Here is a 27,779-nt window from a genome sequence, read left to right as displayed (position 1 = left end):
CCGGCGGGCCCGATTTGGCCCCCGGGCCTCCCATGGACACCAGTGCTGTTACCGGGCTGTAGGCGGACATTAAAGTTAATTTTACAAGTAGGACAAGGACCCCAGTGGCAATTTACGGTTATTTGAACGTCTTTGGCCTCCGTGATCTCATCTCTGGTTTAAGAGCTTACTTCCTTGTCGCTAATTAGTCGCATGTGGCGACAATTAAGTGAACGAAGCTGAAGCCCAATCAATCTCTTTGAGGAACAAAGCGTGTGGCCCGTAATCCCATTAAAGCGGATGAGGAGCCAGGTTTTTTTTTTTTTAATGGACACCAATCTTTCACCAGTGGTGGGCCTGCAAGGCCTTCTCTGCTGGCCTAAAAATGTCTGAATCACAGACGAATGTGAATTCCATTTTGTCCATGAATTCTTATGAAATAATTCCAAATTATCTTTCAGCTTCCTTTCTTTGCTTTTATTTCCCCTGTTGTAGCTAGCTAGCTAATAGATAGCAAATTATTAGCCAATAGATAGCCAGATAGCCAACAGCAAGCCAGCTAATAGCTCGCTAATGGACAGCTAATAGATACCCAGATAGACAGCTAACAGCCAGCTAGACAGCTAGCCAGCGAGATAGCTAATCGCTAGCCAGCCAAGTAGCCAAAAATATCTTTTTTTTTTAACATTAAATGATGCGCTTGTGGAGTTATCGGAGCTTGAAATGAGGGTGACTGTCCAAAATACAACGCAATACATATATATGCTTTAAATAGCAATTAAACAACAGCTGAAACTGCAACGAAACACTAAATGCTTGTAGAAGGGAAAAAAAAACATCACAAGAGGTCTGACCAGCGCTTTATCAACACTCAAGCATGATGGAAAAAAAAAACCCAGAACAAATTCGGGAATGGCGCTTTACGTCATACACGTTTTCAATTCCCGATTCATCATTGTACTTTGTGTACTTATTTGAGTGTGTGTGCACGTGTCGTGTGTACTTGTACTGTATCAATGTGTGTGTGTGTGTTGTGCACAGGATCACGTGAACGCGTGTTGCGTTCACGTACAGTATCCCGCGCACGTGTATAAATCCAGCTAGTCATTTACTGTCCTCCCCTTAATTACAAATCAATTCAACAATCGATGACTATAAATGTGAGCGGAAGTGATTATGCAGTGATTGACAGTTGTCTTTTTTTGCCCACCTGTCCCGTCGGCGCGTGCTCGTGCGCGGGTCCCCCCTCCTCCCCCTCCCATCAGGGGTGACGAACAAGGTGTACCTGCTCGTGCACGCGCCCTCGTGTTGTTGCGTGCACGCTCCCGTCGCGTCCACGTCGTCGTCGCTTCGCTTCCAGTATCGACCTCCTCTTCCTCCTCCTCCTCCTCCTCCTTTCCTTTCTTTTCATCCTTTTCTTCAGTTCTTTCCGTTCCTTCACGTCCTCGAGCGATCCCGCAGGCTTCGTCTCCACCCTGAACGTCTTCGTCGTCCGCTCCCTCCGGTTTTTTGCTTCTTTTTTCGGTCTTTTTTCGTGTACGCGCGGGGGGGCTCCATGGAGGCGGGAAGCCAGCGAGATCCGAGCCACGCACGCCGGTGAGCTTTGCTTTTTATTGCATATTTCTTCACACACCTTGAAAAAAATGTCAACAACCCAAAAAACGTTTGTCATCTGTGTTTACGTGCCCGCGTGCGTACTATTTTTGTGCGCGTAGCGTTTTTTGAGGGGCTGCTTTTGTCTCATGAATTGGATTCTTAGCCATACAGTCAACCCCCGCGTATTCGCGGTTTTGGTGGTCATCGTCGATTCTCGGGTTTTATTTGTATTTTTTGTTACAACCTTTGCTTTTTTTGTGGAAAATACTAATTTTTAAACATATGCATACTAGCTCGATGATTTTTTGGGGAGGGGGCGTTTCCACAGAAAAAAAAGTATTATAATAATAATAATATGAAATCACATTAAATAATTAAGAACTGGAGCATGTTTAGCATGTTTCAAATGGAAGCACCGTAGAACACTTTGCCCACTTTCCGCTCCTAAATGGAAGATTTGATCTTTCTTTTTTATCTTTTCCTTGCTAAATGGTACAACGATAAAGTATGTCAGACTGTAATGATCCTATGATGTAATATAAATAAGAGCTAGAATGCTAACAGGCTATTAGCTGGTTTGCTAACTGGCTATTGGCTGGCTTGCTGACGAGATATTAGCTGGCTGTCTGGCTTTTAGGCTGGCTAGCTGGCTATTAGCTGGCTAGCTAGCTGTTAGCTGGCTAGCTCTTGGCTGGCTAGCAATTAGCTAGCTAGCTTTTTATCCAAGTTATTCCAGGTTGAGCTACTGTATCTATTAGCTATATATATCTAGCTAGCTATTAGCTATCTATTGGCTAGGTATTAGCTATCTATGAGCTAAAGTGTTTTATAACTGACATTATAATAATTGTAATTACAGGTAACATCCGACTTTCAACCACCTCGACTTATGATCAACTTGACTTACGACCACTTCGACTTACGACCATAACCTCCAGACCCTATTTTTTTTTTTGTGTTATTTTAATTCTACACGTGGCACCGCAACGCGCAAGCAGGTCGGCAACGCCTACGACACTTTTAGCCAGGCAGCCAGTATCTCACTCTCGCAAAGCAATCAACCGTGTGATGGCACCGCAGGGGGGAGTTTGCGTGTCTTTATATATTTTGAATGGATTTTAACTTACGACCATTTTGACTTACGACCATTTGGTCGGAACGGAACTCTGTCGTAAGTCGGATGTTACCTGTATTACCATGCACATTTTCTGGTCCATTTTATGTCATTGAATGCTTTTCGACCCCCCCCGAACATTTTATAGCAATAGAAAAAAAGGAATAAGAGATTTGGCATTTCTCCTCCGATGAAATCAGAGACTGGAATTGAGTCGATTGACAGCCAGGCTCCTCCCCCCGTGACTTGATGCCACTTTTGTCTCTCGTTCCGTCTGTCTGTCGCCGCAACAGCCTGGCCTCCCGCCGCCGCCGCCTCCCCCTCCCCCGGCATCCCTAAATGACCCCAGGCTGAGGTCACGGGGTACGGGGCGGGGGGCACCCGGACCGGACCGGACCGGACCATGGCATGCGGCCCCACCCGGGCAAGCAGCACTGACCATGGGACTGCGGTCCCGGAGCGCGGCGGCCGGCTCAGAGGACCCAAGGAAGGATCCCCCGGACCGGATGGGAGGGGTCTGGGCGGACAGGGATGGCGTTACCACGGCGACGGCGGAATACAAGCGGGGGTCTCAAAGCGCGGCCATCGGGCTCCTGGCCAAGACCCCCCTCAACTACAGCCTCCCGGCCAAGAGGAATAACGCCCGCAAGAGGAGGATTCAAAACCTGATCTACGACGCGCTGGAGAGACCCCGAGGCTGGGCGCTACTCTACCACGCCTTCGTGTGAGTACTGCTAGCGTCGCATCGCATCACAGTTTTTTGGAGGTGGGCGGGGGCAAGTGATGATGATGATGATTGACAGCTACTTTGGATGTTGACATCCTCGTCCTAAGACTTTTGTTTCGTATTTGCTGTGTTTGAGTTTTCGGAGGGTTTCTCTGGAGAACCCCGACTTCCTGTTTGCGGGTGCGCTCAATTGCGAAAATGTCCTTCTCAATCATTATGACTGCAATTATAAAACAAAATGTAAATAAGGTTGGGAAGAAATGAAAATGACGAAAAATGACAATTTGAAAGTTTAGTTCGGATTTTAGCTAACGTCACGGCACTTAACATGCTTGGTTTGCTTTGGTGGGCCCAATAAAATCATGTGGCGGGCCTGATTTGGCCCCCGGGCCTTGACTTGGACACCTGTGATGTCGCGGATTAGTCAGCTAGCTGAATAGAAAGAGAAATAGCTAGCTAGCTAGCTCGGTCACAAGGTAGCTAGCTAGCTAGTAAGCTCGCTCGATAGATGAGCACGGAATTTCACAAGTTTGATTTGCTTTCGCGGGCCGAATAAAATGATGCGGTGGGCCAGATTTGGCCCCCGGGGCCTTGATTTTGACATCTCAGACGTAAGGGATTAATCAGGTAGCTGAATAGAAAGAGAGCTAGTTAGCTAGCTCGATGGCTAGCTAGCAAGATAGCTCAATAGATGAGCACAGAAGTTTGATTAGCTTTTGTGGGCCGAATAAAATGATGCGGCGGGCCAGATTTGGCCCCCGGGCCTTGACTTGGACACCTCTGTAGTAGGCCATAATTTTATTTTCGTGTGTGTGTATGTGTGTGTGTGTGTGTGTGTGTACAATAATAGTCGTCTGTGTGCGAAGTTGAACCACCGTTCTGCGTCCAAAGTCATATTCGCCGTGGAAAGGGGCAAATGCTAACAAAAAAGACGAGCGAGGAATGGCGCCACCATGACACTACGTGAGTCAACCGTTAGCGCACGTCTGGCTCGCGAGCCTTCCAATATGGCCGCCCCATATGTGTCTCTTTCGGTCGTCTTTCGTCAGCCAACGTCTGACATCGTCAACATCGTCGGAGCGGCGCCGCAACAGCTGACAGTCGCCAAAGCGTCAACATCATGCCGTGCGTCTTGTCCATTTACCGTATTTTCCGGTGCAAAAGGTGCACCGGAGTATAATGACGTTTTCCAAATATAATATAGAAAATATGGTTCTACCCTTCGGGATCGAAGGGTTTTAGGTCAGGGGTCGGCAACCTACCTTACGAATCCAATCGGTTCACAGAAAGTATGTGTAAGGTGAAAAGTTCGTCTGCCAAACATTTATTTCCCATAAGAAACCATTAAAAATGAGAATAATCCGTTCCCAGGTCCCCATAAAACATAATTTTCGACTAAATAAGCCTTAAAACTACACAAAATAGACCTTGTTTTATGTATAGTAAATGTGCTTTTGTATTGTAATGAAAGAAATCAACTGTACTGTATAAAAAAGTGGTTTTATTGACCTTTGTGATGGTAGTTGTTGGCTTGATGGAATGGAGTTGGAGGAAGGGAGGGAGTTACTGTTTGGAAGGAGAGTCACCTTCCATAAGGACTGTCCCTGCTAGCTGCTTTTCGTTAATCCAAATTAACACAAATTTTCAACCTCTTCTACTGTATCGCCTGACAACAGAGAAACACCCTTAGCCACACATAGCAACGGTCAACTTAGCGTCCTGGTACAGGGACGCTAAGTCACACAAACGCACACTTTGTTGATGTTTTTCGATGATCTCCTTCTTCTGCTCGACCGTCATTTTATTTTGTGTCCTCTTCGGTTTAACACTAATCTGTTGTGGCGTGTTTTTCACACCCATAATAGCAAAACTACTCCACACGATAACGAACCATGTCTGCACTCAGAGAGGAGGTGTGGAAAACTAGTCCGCCAGCCACGTGGCGCCGTGTGGTTTGGTTCGTCCGCCGAAAACTTGTTCGTCAGCCAAGACTATACGCTTGCAAATGTAATGTTCGCGAGGCGACAAGTTCGTGAGCTAAAGTGTACGTAAACTGAGTTATCACTGTATCTCGTTAGGCAACAGCGCCCCCCAGTGGAACCGCGCCAGGCGACGCCATTTTCCCGTAGCGTCGACCACCACATACACAATCAAACGAACATGCTATTTAGCGCTAAATATAGTTTTAGCCGTAGGGATGGAGGGGTTTATGTTTTTTGTTAATCAGAGCTAAGCTAACGTCTCAAACGGGCCGCCGCCGAGACCAGGCGTCTTTCCTCGCCACCCGAGTCCGCGGAATCGCTTACTCACCCCGACGGTCCACAAGCGCTAGGCCGAAAGCCACTTCCACTCGGTAGCGGAAGGCCAACGGACTGCGAGATTCATGTCCTCCGACGTCCTCAACAGGTTCCCTCCTGCGACGTCCTTAATGACACGGAAGATCCATCGAATCCGGCGAGTCCCGATCCGAGTCCCGATCGGTCTTCCACCAGTCAATCATTAGCCGCCATTTTCCCTCCTTCTGTCTCTAAGAAGGAGACTACGAATGCCCACTGGCCCCGCCTCTTTTACCAGGTGCTCCATCACCACCAATTGCCACCACCTGTGCCATTGCCCTTGACGGACAGGTTGAATGAGCCAATCAGGGGACACCAACATTCTCCCAGGGGCTACCAAAGATTTCCATACATAGGGCGCACCGCATTACAAAAGGCAATGGTGGAACAAACGACATCACACCGTCACAATGTTTTGGGACATTTTTATCAACGGTTTCTTGATTGTGGTTGATTTTAAAAGTCTCTGATTTTATATAATAATAATAATAATAATAATAATAATAAGAATAATAATCCATTTCATTTATAAGCGCCTTTCAAAACTCTCAAGGCCCACTTTACAGTCACAGGATCAGTTTTTCTGTGGGTGAGCAGCGGCAGCCACACGCGCCAGCGTTCAATCAACCCGGAAGTAACTCGAATAGAAAGCTAGCTTGCTAAAAGATAGCTAATAGATAGCTAGCTAGGCCTTCACTCAACCCGGCAGTAACTCAGATGGAAAGCTAGCTAGCTAATAGATAGCTAAGTAACTTGGGTAGAGAGCTAACTAGCTAAAAGATAGCTAACAGATAGCTAGTTAAGCCTTCACTCAACCTGGAAGTAACTCAGATGGAAAGCTAGCAAGCTAATAGACAGCTAATAGATAGCTAAGTAACTTGGATAGAATGCTAATTGGCTAATAGATAGTTAACAGAGAGCTAGCTAGGCCTTCAGGCTAATTAGTATGAGCTATGCAATGTCTGGCTTTGCCGTGTTCCTTGTCGTAACAAGCGTAACAAGAAAGCAGCTGACGCCAGTCCTTGATCTTTCTTGCCCTCTCCAGAAGCTTTTCATCCCGCTACAAGCACATTTTTGTTTACTCAAAGCGCTTTGTGGCCAAAATGGCCGCCCTTTTGGGGCCACTTACTTGAAACTTGCGGCGACCAACATGACCACTTTTTCATCGCATCTTACTGAAGACGCCGCAATCAATATGTTGGTCATCGCAAAGTGCCGCCATTGTTTAATAGCATTCGTCGCGGTTCTCGTAGATATTAAAAACTTGACCTACACGGCAGTTGTCCAATCAATCCTTCCACCACGGTTTGCCACGAAAATGGACACAATTTGACTTCAACGGACATTTAGGACACCAAAAAAAATTGCAACCGCCCTACCCACTCTGGAGGACTTGCACACCGCAAGAATCAAAACAAGACCCTTCGCACCCTGCACACCACCTTTTCTGGCAGTGAATGTTTAACTCATTTACAGTGAAAAAAATGTGTCCTCTGCAGTGGCAGGGTTTTTGTCATTTTCACTTGAATTCCAGGACCCACAGAATCACTAGCTCAATCGGTACCTCGCTGGCTCATTAGCTAGCTCAATCACTACCTAGCTCGGTTTCTAGCTAGGTCAATCACTATTTAACTCGCTCGCAAGCTAACTCGATCACAAGCTTGATCGGTACCTCACTGAATCACTAGATAGCTCAATCGCTACCTAGCTCGCTTGATAGCTCGCTCAATCACTACCTAGGTCGCTCGCAAGGTAGTTCGATCGCTACCTCGCTTGCTTGCAAGCTAGTTCAATTGCTACCTAGCTCGATCACTACCTCGCTGGCTCGCTAGCCAGCTCAATCACTATCTACCTGGCTTGCTAGCTAGCTCAATTACTATTTAGCTCGCTCGCAAGCAAACTCGATCACTAGCTCGATCGGTACCTCACTGGCTGACTAGCTATCTCAATCGCTACCTAGCTCGCTAGCGCTTGATTGGCACCTCCCCGCAATAAAACAAAACAAAAAACAAAACCCGAAACAATTTCCGCGAATGATTTCAGCATGTCCTTTTAAGACAGGGTTCTCAAACTCCGGTCCTCGAGGGCCACACTCCTCCATGTTTTCCAAGTCTCCCTGTTGCAACAGGGAGACTTGGAAAACATGTAGGAATGCTGCCCTCACGGACCGGAGTTTAAGACCCATGCTTTAAGAGCACAACGCAAATGAAGTACACGTCTTGCGCAGTGTAGCAATAACACTAATGGGGCGACTCACCCCAATTGCGTTCCGCGCGGGTGTTAATGAGCCACCAAAGGGAAAAATCAACGCATTCATCACATTTTTAATTGGTGCTTTGGGGAAGCCCAGCAGAGTTATTGGCAAGCTTATTAGCCGCTTGATTTAACGCCGGCGCTTTCAAGCGCGTCACGTGACTCTTGATTGACGCAGAGTCCATTGAAAGACTCACTCGACTCTTTGGTCGCCCCGGGTGCGATTTTTGGCCCCCGGGCCTTAACTTGGACACCTGTGATGTAAGGACTAAGCCAGCCAGCTGAATAGAAAGAGATAGCTAGCTTGATCGGTACCTAGCTAGCTACATCCATTACTAGCTATTGCGCTAGCTAGCTAGTGTTGTCACTATCTAGCTGGCTCGCAAGCTAGCTCGATCGGTAGCAAGCTAGCTAGATCGATCACTAGCTAGCTAGCTAGCTCAATCGCTACCTCGCTCGCAAAAGAGCTCGATCTGTACTTAGCTAGCTAGCTCAATCACTAGCTATTTCACTAGCTATTTCACGAGCTAGCTAGCTCGCTCGCAAACTAGTTCAATCGCTACCTAGCTCGCAAGCTAGTTCAATCGATACCTAGCTCGATTGCTAGCTAGCTCAATCACTACCTAGCTCGCTCGCAAGCTAGTTCGATCACTACCTCGCTTGCTTGCAAGCTAGTTCAATCGCTACCTAGCTCGATCACTACCTCGCTCGCTCGCATGCTAGTTTGATCGCTACCTAGCTCAATCACTACCTAGTTCGCTCGCATGCTGCTTTGATCGCTACCTAGCTCGCTCGCAAGCTAGTTCGATCGCTACCTATCTCGATCACTACCTAGCTCGCTCGCAAGCTCGCTCGATCATTACCTAGCTCTCTCCCAAGCTAGTTAGATCGCAAGCTAGCTCGATCACTACCTAGCTCGCTCGCAAGCTCGTTTGATTGCTATCTAGCTCGATCGCTACCTAGCTCGAATGCTACCTAGCTCGATCACTATCTCGCTCGCAAGCTCAATAGATGATCATGGAATTTCCCAAGGTTGATTTGCTTTCACGGGCCGACTAAAATGATGTGGCGGGCCAGATTTGGCCCCCGGGGGCCTTTGCTTTGACACCCGTTCAGGAGACGAATATGGCCACTTTTGTCTTCTCCTGAGCGAGCGTGAGCGGCATCGAATTTCTTGGCTTCCCACCCCGGTGAAGTCGCCGGCCGCTGACTGTGCAATCTCGCGTGAACGATACTCATCATTTATTCATCCTCTAGTCTCATTCCCCTTCCTTGGCCCCACCTACCCCCCCCCCCAAAAAAAAACATAAGAAAAAAAATTGCTAATGGAGCCTTCGTCTCCCCTTCCAGCCCTCGCAGAACACTTCCTGCTTTCAAGTTCCCCGAAGATGTTCAAATCATTCAAATCGATCAAAATTCGAACATTATTTCTATTTCATATTAGCTATAAAGCGAGATTGCTATCTATTAGCTATATAGCTAGCTACGTATCTAGCAATTTGAGTCAGGAAACGTATTAGCTAGCTAGCTATCCATTAGCTAGCTAGTAGCTTTCTGTCTTTTTGAGTTATTCCGGGTTGAGTGAACGCTGGTACGTGTGGCTGCCGCTGCTCACCCGCAGAAAAAAAACTGTGACTGTAAAATGTCCTTGAGAGTTTTGAAAGTATTATTATGATATATTGTCACCGTGGATGACATTTAACACTTTGTTTTTGTTTTTTTAAGGCCAAATCGACGACAGGGCTTCAGGGGGGCGGGGTTAGAGGCGGGGGGGGGGGGGGTATTATTCTGAAGTGCGTCGAAGGACACAGTAGGGGGCAGTTGGGGGCAGTTGGGGGGGCGGGGCTTTTGCGGAATGCTGACACGACAAATGGGATTTACTATTTGCAAAGGCACCAATGTCCCCGTTTTTCACCGGACAAGCACTTTTTTTTTCTCTCGGTGCCTTAGCGACTGATGATGATGTCACATTCGCTTCAACTTCCTGTAAGAAAGAAACAAGTCAACATTAATCACGATGCTCTTATTGGACTTTTTCTTCTGTCTCTCTGTGTGTATGTTATGTGTTAAATATGTAATATATATACACACACATATATACGTACATACATACATACATACATACATACATACATACATACATACATACATACAAACACACAGAATATATATAGTACACATTATACCTATACATACATACACATAATATATATACTTACACATACATACACATGTACATACACACACATACATCCATACATATACATAATACATATACATACACATAATACATACACACATGTATATACATATATATACATAGACGTACATAATAAATACACGTACATAAACAAATACATACACCTACATATACATATATATACACATACATGCATACACATATACATAGATATATATATATATATATATATATATATATATATATATATATATATATATATATATATATATATATATATATATACATACATATATATATATATACACACATACATATATATATATATGTGTTTGTGTGTGTACATATGTGTATACATGTAAGCTTTAATAGTTCCACAATGGGGAAAGTTGCAATCTACAGCAGCAAAATTGAAAGGGGTGGAAGCGGGGGGGGGGGGGGGGGGGGGGGGTCGAATTTTTTGAATTTTTTGTATATATATATATGCAATATATATATTTGCCATTGATCTGTGACTGATAGGAATGTGTTGCGGACGTGATGCGTGAAGGAGCGCCGGCGTACGAGTGAGCGCGGATGATGGATGGCAGGCACTCTTGTTGCCATCCTGCCTTTTGAGGGATAATTACATCTGGAGAGGCAACACACAACAACACACAACGACACAACAACGACACACAACGTCGTGCGCCAAAACAAAGCCGGTCGGTATTTCTATCAGGCCAATTGTGGCTTGATTTGACTTTAATCGCGACGCGCATCCGCCACACTCGCCGTTTGCACTGCGGCCAAAGTCGTTTTTGTCGGCGGCCATTTTGGAGTTTGTGCTTTCCCGGACGACGTTTCTGACTTTAAAACCAGCCAAAAAAATGTCTCGTCGATTGCGGCGCACAAAGAGGTGCCGATTGGCCATTCCAAAAAAAGAATGTCGCGTCAGGGCCTTCGCTGCGGTGATGCACATTTGGGATTGCTATTGCTTCACCCGTGTGTGTTAGCGCTACATTGTCGTTACGGTTTCCTCTCCGGGGGGTCGTTATGAATTTGGGGAAGCCATTTTAATGTTTCATCCCTTCCACATATTGCATACACAACGCGCAATATGTGGATCAATGACTAGTTTTCAAATTTGAAGTTAAAAAATGGCTTTTTTTTGTGGTTAGTTGGGACTTTAGCTAGCATCATGGCACTTGCTGTGCTTGATTTTCTTCCGCGGGCCCAAAAATAGGATGTGGCGGGCCACGTTTGGCCCCCTTACCTTGATTTTCAAACCTGTGATGGCAGGGATTAGCCAGCTAGCTGAATCGAAAGTGAGTTAGCTAGCTAGCTCGATCACTAGCTAGCCTGATAGGTAAGAATGGAAGTTTGATTTGCTTTTGCGGGCCGAATAAAATTATGTGGCGGGCCAGATTTGGCCCCTGGGCCTTGACTTGGACACCTGTCATTTAGAGTGTCGAATCATGCATGGGAGGTTAGCGGGTTACCCGGAGAAAACCCACATAGGCCCGGATAGAACGTCCACACTTGAGTGACGCGCGTGTCGCGATGCACCGCGATGTGTCATTAGCGTGTTGCGCGCTATCTTCCCCGCCAGACGCACTTAGCCGCTTCGCTTTCGCCGCGACAGCCACTTTGCACTTGATGCCCCCCCCCCCCCCGCCACTGGCATCAGGACCGCACGGTCGCCACAGCAACCGCCGCCGGAGCCGTTGCCATGGTAACCAGCCATCGATGGCCGAGCGGGTGGGGAGCATCTGCCCCCGCCCCCTTTTTGGATTCCCTCTAAACGCGTCCAATCTTGCACGCGCGTTGGCTGCGCCGTGTCACGGATTGGCTTGTCATGTGACACCAGCACACGTGACACGCACAGACATGGAACACGCCAAAATCACTGTGCGTGTGTGTGTGTGTGTGTGTGTGTGTGCGTGTGTGTGTGTACAGCAGGCAAGATGACACAATGGTGCACAACAAAGAGTCTCAGTTGCCTGGCAACCATTTCTAAAAATGCCCACTAACCAAAAATGTGGATGCAGTAGCAACATCTTCATCATCTTCATCATCTTCATCATCTTCATCATGTTCAGGGTGTCCTTGCCTACTGCCCAAAAGACAGCTGGACTTGAAAATGGATGAATGGACAGACAATATTTAAGCTATTTTAACATTTGACTTTGCAGCTAAATCTGCGTTCCCAGTAATAGGCCGCCATCCGGTTCAGGGTGTCCCCCATCTCCTCCCGACGACAGCTGAATAGGCTCGAGCACTCTATATTTTTCCTCACGACACAAAAAAAAAGCGACATTATGGTGGCAGACATGTTTGTTTGTTTGTTTGTTTACCTCACACCGCCTCAGGCGTCCAATGGCGGCTCGCCGTGGCACGTCACCATGGAAACGAGCTCCGACGAGGTGATTCCTGAAGGGAGGGGAGAAAAAAAGGGAAGCGGGAAAGGGTGTCGCCACGGCAACCGGGGGATCTTCCCGGCAAAGTGGTGAAAGCGGCTGTTGCCATGGAAACGGGATGCGTGGCAACCAATGTGGTTTGTCGTGCTATCTGTTTGCTATCTATTATATCTAGCTGGCTAGCTAGCTAGCAATTAGCTATGTGGCTATCGGGCTACGGGTTACAACCGTTTTGTCGGAACGGAACTCGGTCGTAAGTCGGATGTTACCTGTATTCTGTGGGTCCTGGAATTCGAGTGACTATGACACAAACCCTGGCACTGGAGTGGACTCATTTTTGCACATCGTCAACGAGTTAATGCTAACGAATCCATCCAATTTCAAAATCCACAGGAAACATCATCGTCGTCAACATGATGATGTTTTCTCCACGTGATTGTCCTGTCGCTTCTCGTCTCTCCGGGGACCTTTTGGGACAACCCTGGCTCGGAATCTCCTTCTTGTCCGCCAGGCCCGATTAAGCGCCGTCCGTCTCCCTAACGCGCATTCACGGAGCCAATTAGCGGCGCTAATCACGCTCGTTTGTTTGACATCAGTCGGACGAGCAAATGGGAAAGCGCTTCCGCCGCCGGCTAGGCTAATCTTGCTTTCGCTAACTTTCCACCTGTCAGCAGAAGAAGAAAGAAGCCATCAGATGTGTCTCGATAAGAAACAACTTCAGCATCGTTCTTTTGTTTGAATCTCATGATGGAAAAGGAGGTGCTGCGAGAGTAGCGCTGGATTGCCAAATTTCCTGCCACGCTTGTCAGAATCAGAATAACTTTATTAGCCAAGTATGTAGAACACACAAGGAATTTGTGTGTTCTACAAACTAGTATCATGGCTGTCTGTTAGCTAGCTAGCTGTTGGCTATCTGGCTATATATTAGCTATTTATAATCTACCCATTAGCTAGCTGGCTAGCTATTAGCTGTCTAGCTATCTATTACCCATTTATTAGCTATCCATTAGCTAGCTAGCTTTCTATCTATTTGAGTTACTTCTGGGTTGAGTGAACGCCGGCGCATGTGTCTGCCCCTGCTCACTCACAGAAAACTTTATCCTATGACTGTAAAGTGACCTTGAGTTTTGAAAGGCGCTAGAAATGAATGAATGCTGGGCATGTGTGGCTGCATGCCACTGCTCACCCACAGAAAAACTTATCCTGTGACTGTAAAGTGACCATGAGAGTTTTGAAAGGCGCTTATAATTATTATTATTATTATAAAAATGCACTAAACAGTTTTATTTGGGTTACTGGTTAGAGAGTTAATGGCGATGGGGGAAGAAACGGTTGAAAGTGAATCGGTCGCACCTGTCTGAGGGGAGTTGCTGGAAAAGGTGGTGGGCAGGGTGCGGAGGGTTCCAGTCGGATTTTCCGCGTCCTTGTCTGGATTTTTGCAGTGTGCAAGTCCTTGAATGTGGACTTTAACAAAGACACTTTGATGTACTTTTCAATGTGATGAGAAGTTTGTGAAGGTTGTGCTCTCCGGCACTTTCTCATGTCCGACTTGCTGTGTTTGCAATCCGTTTATTGGATCTCGTTAGTAAGTTGCTCGTTAGGGTGCGGTGGCCAAAGCCTCCCGCGGGCTCGGCGGATCCGAAGGGATTAATGGCGGCGGCGCAAAGAACTTTCTTTGGTCTTTTTTGTCAAGCTAGCGACCTTCAGAATACGTCAGCGAGTCGCAAGTAAGACGACGACCTTCCTGTTGGACCGAAGACGAAGCGAAGGGGAGAGAACCAGCGGCAAATTTAACACAAGAAAGTCACTCATTGGCTGCAAAAAGGACATTTTCACTTTGCTTCTCTGTGCAGGCGTGTGTGGAGATGGCAATATTCACACACACCCAAAAATATATATACACACACATATACACATATATATATATACACATATATATTTACACATATATATATATATATATATACACACATATATTTACACACATATATACTTACACATATAAACATACCCACATTATTACACACACTAACACATATATATATACATACACACATACACATATACACACTTATATACACACATTAGATTATTACACACACTTACATATATATAAACACAATTACACATATATATATATATATATATATATATATGTATGTATATATATATATATATATATATATATATATATATATATATATATATACTCTATAAAATTGATTGATTGATAAGACATTGACTTCAATAGCTTGCGTTGCATTTGTCATCTCTCGTTTGCTGAGTCAGCAAAAAAAAAAAATAGTTCCGTTTTCAAATGAAAGTGTGCCGCCCCCTTGTGGTCACAATATGATCTTGTACTTTTGTGTTCAACTTGACTCCATTATTTCATGATATTTGGATTGTTTTTAAATTCATCTTTGCAGATTTCTGATCGTCCTGGGCTGTTTGATTTTGGCTGTTTTGACAACTTTTAAAGAACACGAGAAGACGTCAGCTGATTGGCTAGTGGTTCTGGTGAGCCTTTGCACACGCACACACACGCGCACACACAGGCTTGACTATTTTTTTTGGCGTTTCCCAGGAGACGTTCGCCATCTTCATCTTCGGGGCAGAATTTGTGTTGCGCATTTGGGCGGCAGGATGTTGCTGTCGGTACAAAGGATGGAGAGGGAGGCTCAAGTTTGCCCGCAAACCGCTTTGCATGCTGGGTAAGGACGCCCGCTACCACACCTTCATTCTTGCTGTTCTAAACTTACTAGACTTAATATGGTTCCGTCAAGTGTTCTGTGACCGTTTGCATCACAGGTGTCCAAGTCGAGGCCCGGGGGCCAAATCTGGTCCGCCACATCATTTTATTCGGCCCATGAAAACAAATCAAACTTGTGAAATTACATGCTCAGCTAACACGCTAGCTAGCAATCGAACTAGCTAGCGATCAAGCTAGCTAGCACTCAAGCTAGCTAGCTCTCTTTCTATTCACCTAGCTGGCTAATCCCTTACATCACCCGCGTCCAAGTCAAGGCTCGGGGGCTAGATCTGGCCCGCTCATGAAATCAAATCAAACTTGTGAAATTCCATGCTTATTTATTGAGTTAGATAGCTGGCGAGCTAGCTAGCGGGCAAGCTATTTTTCTATTCAGATAGCTGGCTAATCCCTTACATCACAGGTGTCAAAATCAAGGCCTGGGGGCTAAATAAACTAGCGATTGAGCGAACTAGTGAACGAGATAGATAACAAGTTAGCTAGCGATCAAGCTAGCTATCGAGCAAGCTAGTTAGCAAGCTAGCTAGCAATTGAGCTAGCTAGCGAGTGAGTTCTCTTTCTATTCAGCTAGCTGGCTAATCCCTTAGATTACAGGTGTCAAAGCCAGGGCCTGGGGGCCAAATCAGGCCCGCCATATCATTTTATTTGGCCTGTAAAAGCAAATCAAGCTAGTCAAACGCCATTTTGCTTGCTAAAGTCCGAACAAAATGTTCATATTGTCCCATGTAAACCATAATAACTGGACTTGAAATACATATAACGGCATTGCAGACATCTTCGTCTTGATGGCGTCGGTGCCGGTGGTGGCGGTGCGTAACCAAGGCAACGTGCTAGCCACGTCCCTGCGCAGCCTGCGCTTCTTGCAGATCCTGCGCATGTTGCGCATGGACCGGCGAGGAGGAACCTGGAAGCTGCTGGGCTCGGCCATCTACGCGCACAGCAAGGTAGGACGGCGCCATCGACGCCCCCTGGGGGACTGGAGACAAATGGCAACCGGGCACGTTGTGGCTCTCACATACAACGTTGGCTACAGCTAGGCCTTCAGTAGTGCTATGTTTTCAGACCTATTTTAGGATGATACGTTGACTCCAGCTAGGCCTTCAATAGTGCTACTGCATCTCAATCAATCCAAGCCTTTAGAACTATTTTAGGATGATACAAGATTGACTACAGCTTGGCCTTCAGTAGTGCTATGTCTGAATCAATCCAAGCCTTCAGACCTATACTACGATACAACGTTGACTACAGCTACAGCTGCGACTCATCTAGATAGCAAGGTGTCATTGACTACAAGTCCACTAGAGGGTAGCGTTAGCTAGGAATTAAGGCCTGCGAGAAGGCCTCGGTGTCGCCAACTCCAAATCGGATTGGTTCAAGAAACAGTTTGATCGAACAACACTGATTTGATGCTCCAGGGCCTGCAGAACTGATGGTGAAGGCGTTTGAATTTATCCACTGCTTTCTTGTCACGCGACGCGACCCGCAGGAGCTAATCACGGCCTGGTACATCGGCTTCCTGTCTCTGATCCTGGCGTCCTTCCTGGTCTACCTGGTGGAGAAGGACGACGTGTCGCCGGACGTGTCGGACCAGGACGACGTTGCCGCCGCCCAGCCTGCAGCTCAGGACTTTGACACGTACGCCGACGCGCTGTGGTGGGGGCTGGTACGTAGCGCAAATGACGGAAGGTCAAGCGGCCCGCGGCGCCGTGTAAACATCACGACTTCCTTTCCAGATCACGCTGACCACCATCGGCTACGGCGACAAGACGCCAAAGACGTGGGCGGGGAGACTTTTAGCCGGAACCTTTGCGCTAATCGGCGTCTCCTTCTTTGCACTTCCTGCCGTACGTAAGCGTGGATGTTGATCGCGGCCGCGTGTTGGTTCCGTTGACGATGTCGCGGTCATCGTGTCACTTCAGTGATGTCCAGTGGCGAGCAACGTTGACTACAGCTAGGCCTTCAGTAATGCTATGTCTGATTCTATCCAAGCCTTCAGAACTATTTTAGGACGATACAACGTTGACCACAGCTAGGCCTTCAGTAATGCTATGTCTGATTCAATCCAAGCCTTCAGAACTATTTTAGGACGATACAACGTTGACCACAGCTAGGCCTTCAGTAGTGCTATGTCTGATTCAATCCAAGCCTTCAGAACCATTTTAGGACGATACAACGTCCATATCAATACATATTGATTTATAGAACGCTTTAACAGCAGCTGAAACCAGAACAAAGTGCTAACATGGACAAAAAGGGGAATGCTGCCCCCTTGTGGAAGTGAAAAAAACCTTGCCAGCGGTCTGGTCAGCGCTTTATCGGCACCCAAGCATGAAAAACCAAAAACCGACCTTGCCAAAGGTCCGGTCATGATTCCCGTGACATGACGTGGATGACATGACACGGACGATGTGACCGTGTGAGCGTGTGACCATGTGACCATGTGATCATGTGACCTTGTAACTGTGGCGATGCAGGGTATCCTGGGTTCTGGTCTGGCCCTGAAGGTCCAGGAGCAACATAGACAGAAACACTTTGAGAAGAGACGCCATCCGGCCGCCGGCCTCATCCAGGTGAGAGGAGACAAGAAGAAGACAGTAGACCACGCCCACTCTCGGCCAGCTGATTGGACGACTGAACAGTCGCGTGTGTGTGTGTGTGTTGCAGTCAGCGTGGCGCTATTATTCCACCAATCCAATCAGGGAAGACCTCATCGCTACGTGGAGGTTCTACGAGACCATCATCTCGCTACCTTGCTTCAGGTCAGTTCTGCACACGCACATGCACACACGGATACACACACACACACACACACACACACACACACACATATACACATTCACACACAAACTGTATACACCCAACGTACACATACACGCATAAACAAACACACACACGGAAACACACACATTCATACACACATATACTGTATACACTCAACATACACACACACACAAATATACACACACAAATATACACACACACATGCATACACTTATATACACCCACGTTACAGACATACACATTCACACACACACTTATATTGTATACACACACAACACACACACACAGACATTTACACGTATTTACATACACGAATATACACATAGATACACGTTTTTACACAAATATACACATATATACACTCACTCACATATGCGCGCGCAAACACACACACACACATTAACATACACACACAAATATACACTCATATACACACATACTGATACTAATATATACACACACAAACACACACATAAATACACATGTATATCCACACCCAATATACGTATATACACACACAAATATACACATAAACACATTTACACATACTGATACACGTTTCTACACAAATATAAACACGCACAAATGTGTGTTGTTATTGGATTAGCCTTCATTAGTCTCGCAGTGGATTGTCTTTGTGTGTGTGTTTTTGTCTACTTATTGAAGTGTTTTTTGTGTGTTTGCTTTTGCGTTTGTGTTGTCGCCGTCCACGCAGGAAAGATCACCTGGATGTCATCAGCAGGTAGGACACATCAGGACAAGGTAGCAAATAAACGGACCTTTGTAACCATGGCAACCGTGCGCCGGGGCAGCCAGAAGATGACGCTGTTGGAGCGCGTGCGCCTTCCCAACGCGCGTCCATCCGTGGCGGCGGCGGCGGCCGGTCGCAAGATGGCGGCCAACGCCGAGGCTCCGGAGGAAAGTCCCAAACTGGCCGGCTTCGGCAACCGCGAACGCTTCCGCACCGCATTCCGAATGAGGTCGTCCACGTTGCGCCAGAGCTCCGAAGGTCCGACCCCACAAAAAACGTTAGCATCCGTTAGCATCCATTAGCGCTAACGGTCTCGCCGGTTCCTGCAGATGCTGTGGCGCTAGCGGAGGCGGAGGAACGCGGCTTCCCGACCGACATCCTGTTGGAGGAGATGATCCCCACGCTCAAGTTGGCCATCAGGGCCGTCAGGTTTGGACCGTCCCGCGTTCTTCTCCACCCCGTCCCCCCAAAAAAAATGGCTGAGATGGTGTTTTGGTGCCACCGTTCAGGATCATGACCTTCCTGCTCAACAAGAAACGCTTCAAGGAGACGCTGAGGCCTTACGACGTGAAGGACGTGATCGAGCAGTACTCGGCCGGACATCTGGACATGCTCTGTAGGATCAAGTACCTTCAGACCAGGTCCGCCGACCTTCGTTTGGAAATTTGCTAGTCTTTGCTTGTTTTCTTCCCAGCTATTGTTTTAGCTTCGCAAACCACGGATATCATGGCTAGGCCTTCAGTCGTGCTATGTCTGATTAAATCCAGATTGAAAAAAGTGCGGCGTGTCCACTAGAGTCCACCATAAGCCAGGAAATAACAAGAATCCAGCCACACGCGCCTGCCTTCACTCAACCCGGAATCACTCAAATAGATAGAGAGCTAACTAGCTAGCTAATTGCTAGCCAATAGATAGCTAGCTAGATAGCCAGCCAGACAGACAACTAATAGACAGCAAATCGATAGACAATAGAATAGCTAGCTGGGTAGCCAGCTAGATAGCCAGGTAGATAGCTAATAGACAGCAAACAGATCGATAGCTAGGTAGCCAGATAGACAGCTAATAGATAGATAGCCAGCTAGATAGCCAATAGACAGCACATACATAACTAGGTAGCCAGCTAGGTAGCCAACTAGATAGCCAGCTAAATAGCTAATAGACAGCAAACAGATAGCTAGCTAGGTAGCCAGCTAGACAGCTGATAGCCAGCCAGATAGCTAATAGAGAGCAAATAGATAGCTAACTAGGTCGCCAGCTAGCTAGCAAGCCAGACCAACCTTTCTGAATGATGTCCGTCTATTCTTCAACTTCGTCCTCCAGACTCGACATGATTCTGGCCCCAGGAGCCCCCATGACCCCCAAACCGAAGAAACCCGTCAAGCCGCCCTTTCAGGAGTCCTTCTTGTCCAAAGTCCACTCACTGGCAGAAGCTGAGGACCAAAGCATGATGGGAAGATTTGGCCGCGTGGAGAGGCAGGTGAGCAAATATGTCAATATGATCATAATAATCATTTCTAAGCGCCTTCCAAAACTCTCAAGGTCACTTTACAGTCACGGGATAAGTTTGTCTGTGGGTGAGCAGCGGCAGCCACACGCCCCAGCGTTCACTCAACCCGGAATAACTCAAAAATATAGAAAGTTAGCTAGCTAGGTAATAGATAGCTAGCTAACTACATAGTTAATGTTTCCTGACTCAAGTAGCTAGCTAGCTAGCTCAATTGCTAACATCCAGCTGTCTAGCTAGCTAGATAGCTCGCTAGCTAGATAAGATCAACGATCAATTGCGCCGCATCTCGTTCACTAGGGCTCAGTGCTGCCAGGCATATTGTGGCGGAATGCGGTACTACAATAAATGATTCTGCCGGGAAATAAGCATCCTCATTTACGAGCCATTTTTGTCGGACTTGAGTGACACTTGGTATTCCTCTTCCTTCCTCGGGAAAATCGTTTTTGTCCAGGTAACATCCGAGTTACGACCGGGTTCCGTTCCGACAAAACGGTCCTAAGTCAAATGGTCGTAAGTCGAAATCCATTCAAAATGGCCGACGTGACGTTTACACGACAAGGATAGTATACGATATCAATCTGTTGTTTTTAAGCAACATTGTATACCAAACTGTTTACAGTTTATAACTTTAATGTCATTTTTATCATTTTATATTTCATATTATCCATTTTTATGACTGTATAACAGAACCTGTAATGTATACAAAACTGTTTACTATACAGTTCATTTATAAATGTTATACTTAGCCTGCACTGTATAACTACTTTATTGAGTGTAGTCACGCGGTATATTGCTGTGCGAGTGTGTGACATGCTGGCTGGCCAAAATTGTAATACGCGTTGCCGGCTGCTTTGCGCGTCGCGGTGCCAGGCGTAGAATGAAAAAACAAAACAAAACCGGTGGTCGTAAGTACGGGTGGTCGTAAGTCGAATGTTACCTGTATTTGAAAAAAAAAAAAAAAAAAAGATATTTCCCGATCCATATTTTGATGGGATTTCTCTCACGCAGGTGGAGGACATGGACAAAAAGTTGGACTTCCTGGTGGACATGCACATTCAGCACAGCGAGCACCTGCAGGTGGACTCGGCGGGCGCCGCCCACATGACCTTGGAGCCACGCCCCCCTCCAGTCGACGGAGACGCCCCGCGGGGCTTTGTCAACTACCCGTCGCCCGCCGGAGCGATCGCGGGGCCGAGTCCGCCTCGCCCCACCGTGCTGCCCATCGGCTCCCCGCAGGACGTGTCCGGCAGGACCACGGGGGGTCTCGTTGGGGGCGGAGCCGGGGGCCACTCGCCGCTATCGCTGCTGTCGGTGAACCACGCGGAACTGGAGCGTTCGCCAAGCGGCTTCAGTTTCTCCGGTGGAGAGGAGGCGGCGCCGGTGGCTGCCAATGGCCGGACCCGGCCCAGACCTGGACCGGCCTACCTGGCAGAAGGCGAGACGGACACGGACAGCGACCCCTTCACGCCTAGCGGGGGGGCGCTGCCCCTCTCGTCCACGGGGGAGGGGCTTCCTGAAACCGCGTGGAGTACGCCGCCATGAATGGCCCCACCCCTTTAATCAAGCTCCTCCCACACCCATGCCGGGATGTCCGCCAACACGATGGCCACCGGTGGGAAGTCCAATTGAAAAAAAACATTTGGCAACTCTGCTACTCGGTGACGTCATCGGTGACGTCATCGGTGATGTCACAGCGGCGTGAAGGGGGGCAACTGTGGAGAAGGAAGCTGCATGTGACGCATGCTCACTAGTGTAGACGCTCGGCAGGCCTGCAGCGGGCTTGGGTGATGCTATACCACGCCCCTCTAGCCCCGCCCCCCCCAAAAAAAATAAAAAATAAAAATCTCATCCACATAATCACACACACATGTACACGAAATGCATCTAGAAAGTATCCGCAGCTCACCTTCCATTTTGGATTTTCAAAGTACAGTGATACCTCAGCTTACGAACACTTTTCGCCTTACGAACATTCAATTGACGAGAATATAATCTTAGCAAACAAACTAGTTTTCGGTGGACGAAGCGAACCACACGGAGCGGTGGCTGGCAGACTCGTTTTCCACACCCCCTTTCTTTGAATGCAGATGTGCTTTGTTATCGAGGGGAGTACTTTTGCGATTATGGGAGCGAAAAAGACCCCATTACAGGCTAGTGTTAAGCTGAAGAAGACGCAAAATTTAAAAAATACAAATATTCACTAGCTATTAGCTAGCGAATAGATAGCGAACAGATAGCCATTAGCCAGCGAATACATAGCCAATAGCTAGCTAGCATATGTAGCTATTAGCTAGCTAGCTTGCTATCTATTTGAGTTACTTCGAGGTTGAGTGAACGCTGGCACGTGTGGCTGCCGCTGCTCACCCACAGAAAAAACTTACACCGTGACTGTAAAGTGACCTTGAGAGTTTTGAAAGGCGCTTAGAAATGAAATGGATTAGTATTATTAAAAGAACATTACGGTCGAGCAAAAGAAGGAGATCCTCAAAAAACACCAACGAGGTGTGCATTGGCGCGACTTAGCGTCCCAGTACCAGTATGCTAAGTCGACAATTGCTACGTGTGGCTAAGGGTGTTTCTGTGTTGTCTAAGCAACGGTCTCAGGCAATAGAAGAGATTGAAAAACTTCTGTTGATGTGGATGAATGGAAAGCAGCTAGCAGGGGACAGTGCGAGTGAGGGTATTATCGCCCAGAAAGCACGGCAACTTCACTCGGATAACATCAAGAGGCAACTACATCAATGACCATCACAAAGGTCAATAACATTATTTTATTCTACAGTACAGTTTATTTCTTTCATGACAACACAATAACACATTTATTATACATAAAATATGGTATATTTTGTGTAGTTTTAAGGCTTATTTAGTAGAAATGTATGTTTTATGGGGACCTGGGAACGGATTATTCTCATTTTAATGGTTTCTTATGGGAAGTAAAGGTTTGGAAGACTTACAAACACTTTCTGTGAACCAATTAAGTTCGTAAGCTGAGGTATCACTGTACTTTTTTGGGGGGTTGCATGCATTCACGCACGATAGAACGCCATCTAGTGGCCATACTCAACCAAAAATGTTTTGTTGTCTGTGCGTCATGGCAACAAGTGCGTCATTGTCACATGACTTTTGTCCATCAAGTGTCAACCAATTGATGTCTAACGTGCCAAAATTGTTTTTTGTTTGCCACATTTTTTTTAACAACGTTTGATTGGTCCCGACAGCCCGTTGCTATAACAACAAGCCATCCTTGACAAAAGCCACAAACAAACATCAATTGCGATATTTTGTGGAGATTTTCTAAAGGTATGAAAAGTATTTTCTAATTTTTCTTAATCCGTGGCCTACTCGTCATGTGAGCTGCCGCTCGTTGACCCCAATGACCTTTGACCTGGGCGCTCGTCGCATTGACAGGAAGTCAGAGGCAGGTGGTCACATGGTAGCCTTTGCCATCATCATCATCGTAACGATCAATTACTTCAAATTAATAACGTTATCAGGCCTTTCATTCATTCATAATAATAATAATAGATTTCATTTCTAAGCGCCTTTCAAAACTCTCAAGGTCACTTTACAGTCACACGATGAGTTTTTCTCTGTGGGTGAGCAGCGGCAGCCACACGCGCCAGCATTCACTCTACCCGAAAGTAACTCAAATAGATAGAAAGCTAGCTATTTAGCTAAAAGCTAGCTAGCTAGATAGCCAATAGACAGCTATCGAGCCAGCTAGCTAATAGACAGCTAAGAGATAGCCAGCTACCAGATAGCTAGAGAGGCAGCCAGCTAGCTAGACAGCTAATAATAATAATAATACATTCAAGTATTCATTATGTAGCTTTGCAGCGCACACTGATTTATGCAGATGATTAGCGATATTTACCACTTAAGGACCTTTGATTGACAGTTATTAGCGTCTAAGAATTAGCAAGATGGCGTTTGTGGCTCCGCTGGGTCCAGAGCACACGACCACTTTGGTCTGAACGTCACAATTTAATAATCATGTCACTAATTGTCATTTTCGGAGCTGTACAGCTGCCCCCATTTCAAGCTCAGATAACTCCAGAGTCATCTAATTTAGGAATTACCTTTTTTTCTGATGAAAGAAGAGAATCTAAGGTTTTTAACACTGCATTGAAGATTTATGTTGTCCTAAAAGTCAATACAGGTAACATCTGAGTTAAGACCGTCGGGACTTACGACCACCCGTACTTACAACCACGACCGCCAGACCCCTTTTTTTATTCTACACTTGGCACCGCAACGCGTACTACAATTTTGGCCAGCCAGCATGTCACACACTCGCACAGCAATCTACTGCGTGACTACACTCAATATAGTAGTTATACAGTGCAGAGAAAACGTTGCTTAAAAACAACAGATTGACATCGTATACTATCCTGTCATGTAAACGTCACATCGGCCATTTTGAATGGATTTCAACTTACACCCGTTCGTCTTACGACCGTTTTGTCGGAACGGAATCCGCTCGTAACTCCGATGTTATCTGTATTCAGTGGGTGCTGCCATTGGAGTGAAAAATGACAAAAACCCTGGCACTGGAGTGGACACCTATTTGCACATCGTCTTTTGCGGTTTCACACGTACGTTCGCTAAGCAAAATGCGCATCGCAGAAGGTTCTGTATCCTGTCAATGATTGACATTTCCTGTTGTTATCGTTTGGACAAAGAGAAACACGTTTAGCTAGTCGACACTCGTCCAAATTGTCTTCTTCATCCGTCATGATGGTGTTTTTCTTTGTGGGTTTTTTTTGGGGTTCGGATTCAACGGTGAGCCCAATCTTTTTGGGCCTTTTGATTGCTATCGATAATTTGTGCCTTGGTCTTTCACATATTTTTTCTTTGCTTTATTTTTTATTGTATTTTTTTATGTATGATGTGCGTTTGTCGTCAGCTGCCAAGTCCAGTCACAACGTGTCGCGACAAACACAAATTTAAAATGTATCACCTGCTGCGTATATCTCGATATCTACTCTGCCGGCCAGTAAACAACGCTAAAATAAGCTAAGCTAACATATGCTAAGCTCCTAACCGCCATGTAGCGTTCTATTTAAGCTAGTAGCGTGCACGAGGATAAGACACGTCCGTTCATGATGTCAACCAGGAAACTTTGTGCCAAATAAAAACCAAGCCACGTGTTGCGGCGGGTTAGCGACATGCTAGCAGGCAAGCTAGGAAATCGGTGAGCGACTTGGCGGCTGTTTTTTTTTTGTTTTTTTTCCGTCACGTTAAGACACAAAAAGTGACCTTGACGTGTCCTTGCAAACATGTTCATCAGATGCAAATATGCAAAATATTGTCATTACTGTTGCGATTGCGTCTTTTATATCAACACTTCTCTTTTCAAGTGCAACACTTATTAACAATTAAAAAATAAAAAAGCTCTCAAGTGACAACAGAGTTGCGTCTTGTTCTTTGAGGCTCACACACGCGCGAAAAGGGGGAACCTGAGGGCGAGTGAGAGAGAGAAAGATGGAGAGAGAAGAAAGACAGAGAGAGAGCTAGCTAGCTTGCTGGGTGGATAGAGAGAGAAAAGAGACAGATTGGTAACCGTGGTAACAGTCAAAAGTTTGGCTGGACAGCTTCAATATGAAAATTATTATAACTTTTAAACTTGAATGAAATAATATGATATCAACAATTAATTCTGTTTTTTTTAAGTTCACTACAAAACGTTAAAAAAGATCAAAAGCCTCATTGGAGCGAACCAATTCTTCATTTCATTTACTGTACGTACATTTGAGTTGTCATCAGTTCCCAAATCGGCCAGCAGGTGGCAGTAGCGCCACACGTGAGAGTGACGAGTGCAAATGAATTCTGCCTAGCAACACGCACGTGAAGCGGCTTGCCATTTGTCAATTGCACAAATTGTTTGGCGCCACTCTCGCGTACACAATTTCGTCAAGTAAATGATTTTGAATGTTATTAAATGGACGCTTCAGTCCACTTAATAATAATAATCATAATCATGATCATCATCATAAAAATGAGAATGAGTAATTCAGGCTGACTCACACTTTGACCACGAAAACATTTTGTATTCATGGCGATTTGCTTTTGAGTCATTGTTGAACAGAGAATTAATTGTCCGAGTACCCTTGAAGGCAACGAATTTCACATTTCCGTCTTGGTTCTCTGAGTCAAGATTACTTTTTTTTTTTTTGTAAATCTTCAATTTTCTTTTGGACTCTCCCATTTCTGACTTTTCATCTCGAACTCTTCCATATACAGTGATACGTCAGCTTACGAACGTCATTGGTTCCCAGAAAGTGTGTGTAAGGCAAAAAGTTCGTCTTCCAAACATTTATTTCCCATAAGAAACCATTAAAATGAAAATAATCCGTTCCCAGGTCCCCATCAAACAGAATTTTCTACTAAATAATCTTGGAAACTACACAAAATATACCTTATTTTATGTATAATAAATGTGCTATTGTACTGTAATGAAAGAAATAATCTCTACTTTATAATAAAGTGGTTTTATTGATCTTTGTGATGGTCGTTGATGAAGTTGCCTCTTGATGATATCCCAGTGAAGTTGCCGTGCTTTCTGGGTGATAATACCCTCACTCACACTGTCCCCTGCTAGCTGCTTTTCGTTCATCCAGTTTTTCAACCTCTTCTATTGCCTGAGCCAAAAAAAAAACATTGAAACAGCCGTTTAACTGTTAAGTGCTATATAAATAAAGCTTACTTAACACAGAAACAACCTTAGCCATACGTAGCAATGGCCGACTTAGCATATTGGTACTGGGACGCTAAGTCACACTAACGAACACCTCGTTGGTGTTTTTCGATGATCTTCTGCTCGACCGTCATTTTGTTTTGTGTCCTCTTTGGCTGAACACTAGCCTGTGGTGGGGTCTTTATTTGGTCCCATAATAGCAAAAGTACTCCACTCGATAACAAACCACGTCCGCACTCAAAGAAAGGGGGTGACGGAAACTAGTCCGCCAGCCACCGTGGCACCGTGTGGTTTGGCTCGTCCGCCGAAAACTACTTTGTACGCCATGATTATATTCTCGCGAATTTAATGTTCGTAAGGTGAAAAGTTCGTAAGCTAAAGCGTTTGTAAGCTGAGGTATGACTGTACTTGAAACTACATCCCATGTATTGAAATAGAACAAGGAAATGAGAGGTTGCGTCGTGGGAGGACACTTTTAGTTGTCGGTGACAATAAAAGAAAAGGCCTGATGGGAGGAGGTGTGTTTCCATGGCAACAGCAGCATCCGATAAAAATAGAACGAAGCTCTTTTTGGCTGCCGCGCGGACGTGTTTGGTGAAGACGACGCAACGCCTCCTCATTGTCATCAATTAAAAAATGAATAAATAAATAAAAATAAAAGTTCGGAAG

The 27,779-nt window shown here is 45.9% G+C and overlaps 1 protein-coding gene across 1 annotated transcript; it reads left to right on the top strand.

The window, feature by feature from the left end:
* Positions 1–1,182: 1,182 nt before the first annotated feature.
* Positions 1,183–25,954, top strand: kcnq3 (potassium voltage-gated channel, KQT-like subfamily, member 3). Its single transcript, XM_089008457.1, has 15 exons — positions 1,183–1,575; positions 2,983–3,413; positions 15,031–15,121; positions 15,189–15,315; positions 16,143–16,315; positions 16,858–17,034; positions 17,105–17,215; positions 17,846–17,941; positions 18,036–18,130; positions 18,868–18,894; positions 18,965–19,161; positions 19,233–19,332; positions 19,413–19,544; positions 20,224–20,380; positions 21,419–25,954. The coding sequence occupies exons 2-15, from the start codon at positions 3,130–3,132 to the stop codon at positions 21,950–21,952; spliced, it is 2,301 nt and encodes a 766-aa protein (XP_088864583.1). The 5' UTR covers positions 1,183–1,575; positions 2,983–3,129; the 3' UTR covers positions 21,953–25,954.
* The last annotated feature ends 1,825 nt before the right edge of the window (positions 25,955–27,779 follow it).

The sequence above is a fragment of the Hippocampus bargibanti genome, linkage group LG11, assembly GCF_051943395.1.
Source record: "Hippocampus bargibanti isolate YZ-2025 linkage group LG11, ASM5194339v1, whole genome shotgun sequence".
NCBI lineage: Eukaryota > Metazoa > Chordata > Actinopteri > Syngnathiformes > Syngnathidae > Hippocampus > Hippocampus bargibanti.
The sequence above is the reverse complement of the archived record's forward strand: the minus strand, read 5'-3'. Positions and strand labels throughout refer to the sequence as shown.

Coding starts and splice junctions, on each gene's coding strand:
- kcnq3 (XM_089008457.1), top strand. CDS start 3,130: ATGGGACTGCGGTCCCGGAGCGCGGCGGCCGGCTCAGAGGACCCAAGG. Junction 15,316..16,142: donor CAAACCGCTTTGCATGCTGG/GTAAGGACGCCC, acceptor ACGGCATTGCAG/ACATCTTCGTCTTGATGGCG. Junction 16,316..16,857: donor CCATCTACGCGCACAGCAAG/GTAGGACGGCGC, acceptor CGCGACCCGCAG/GAGCTAATCACGGCCTGGTA.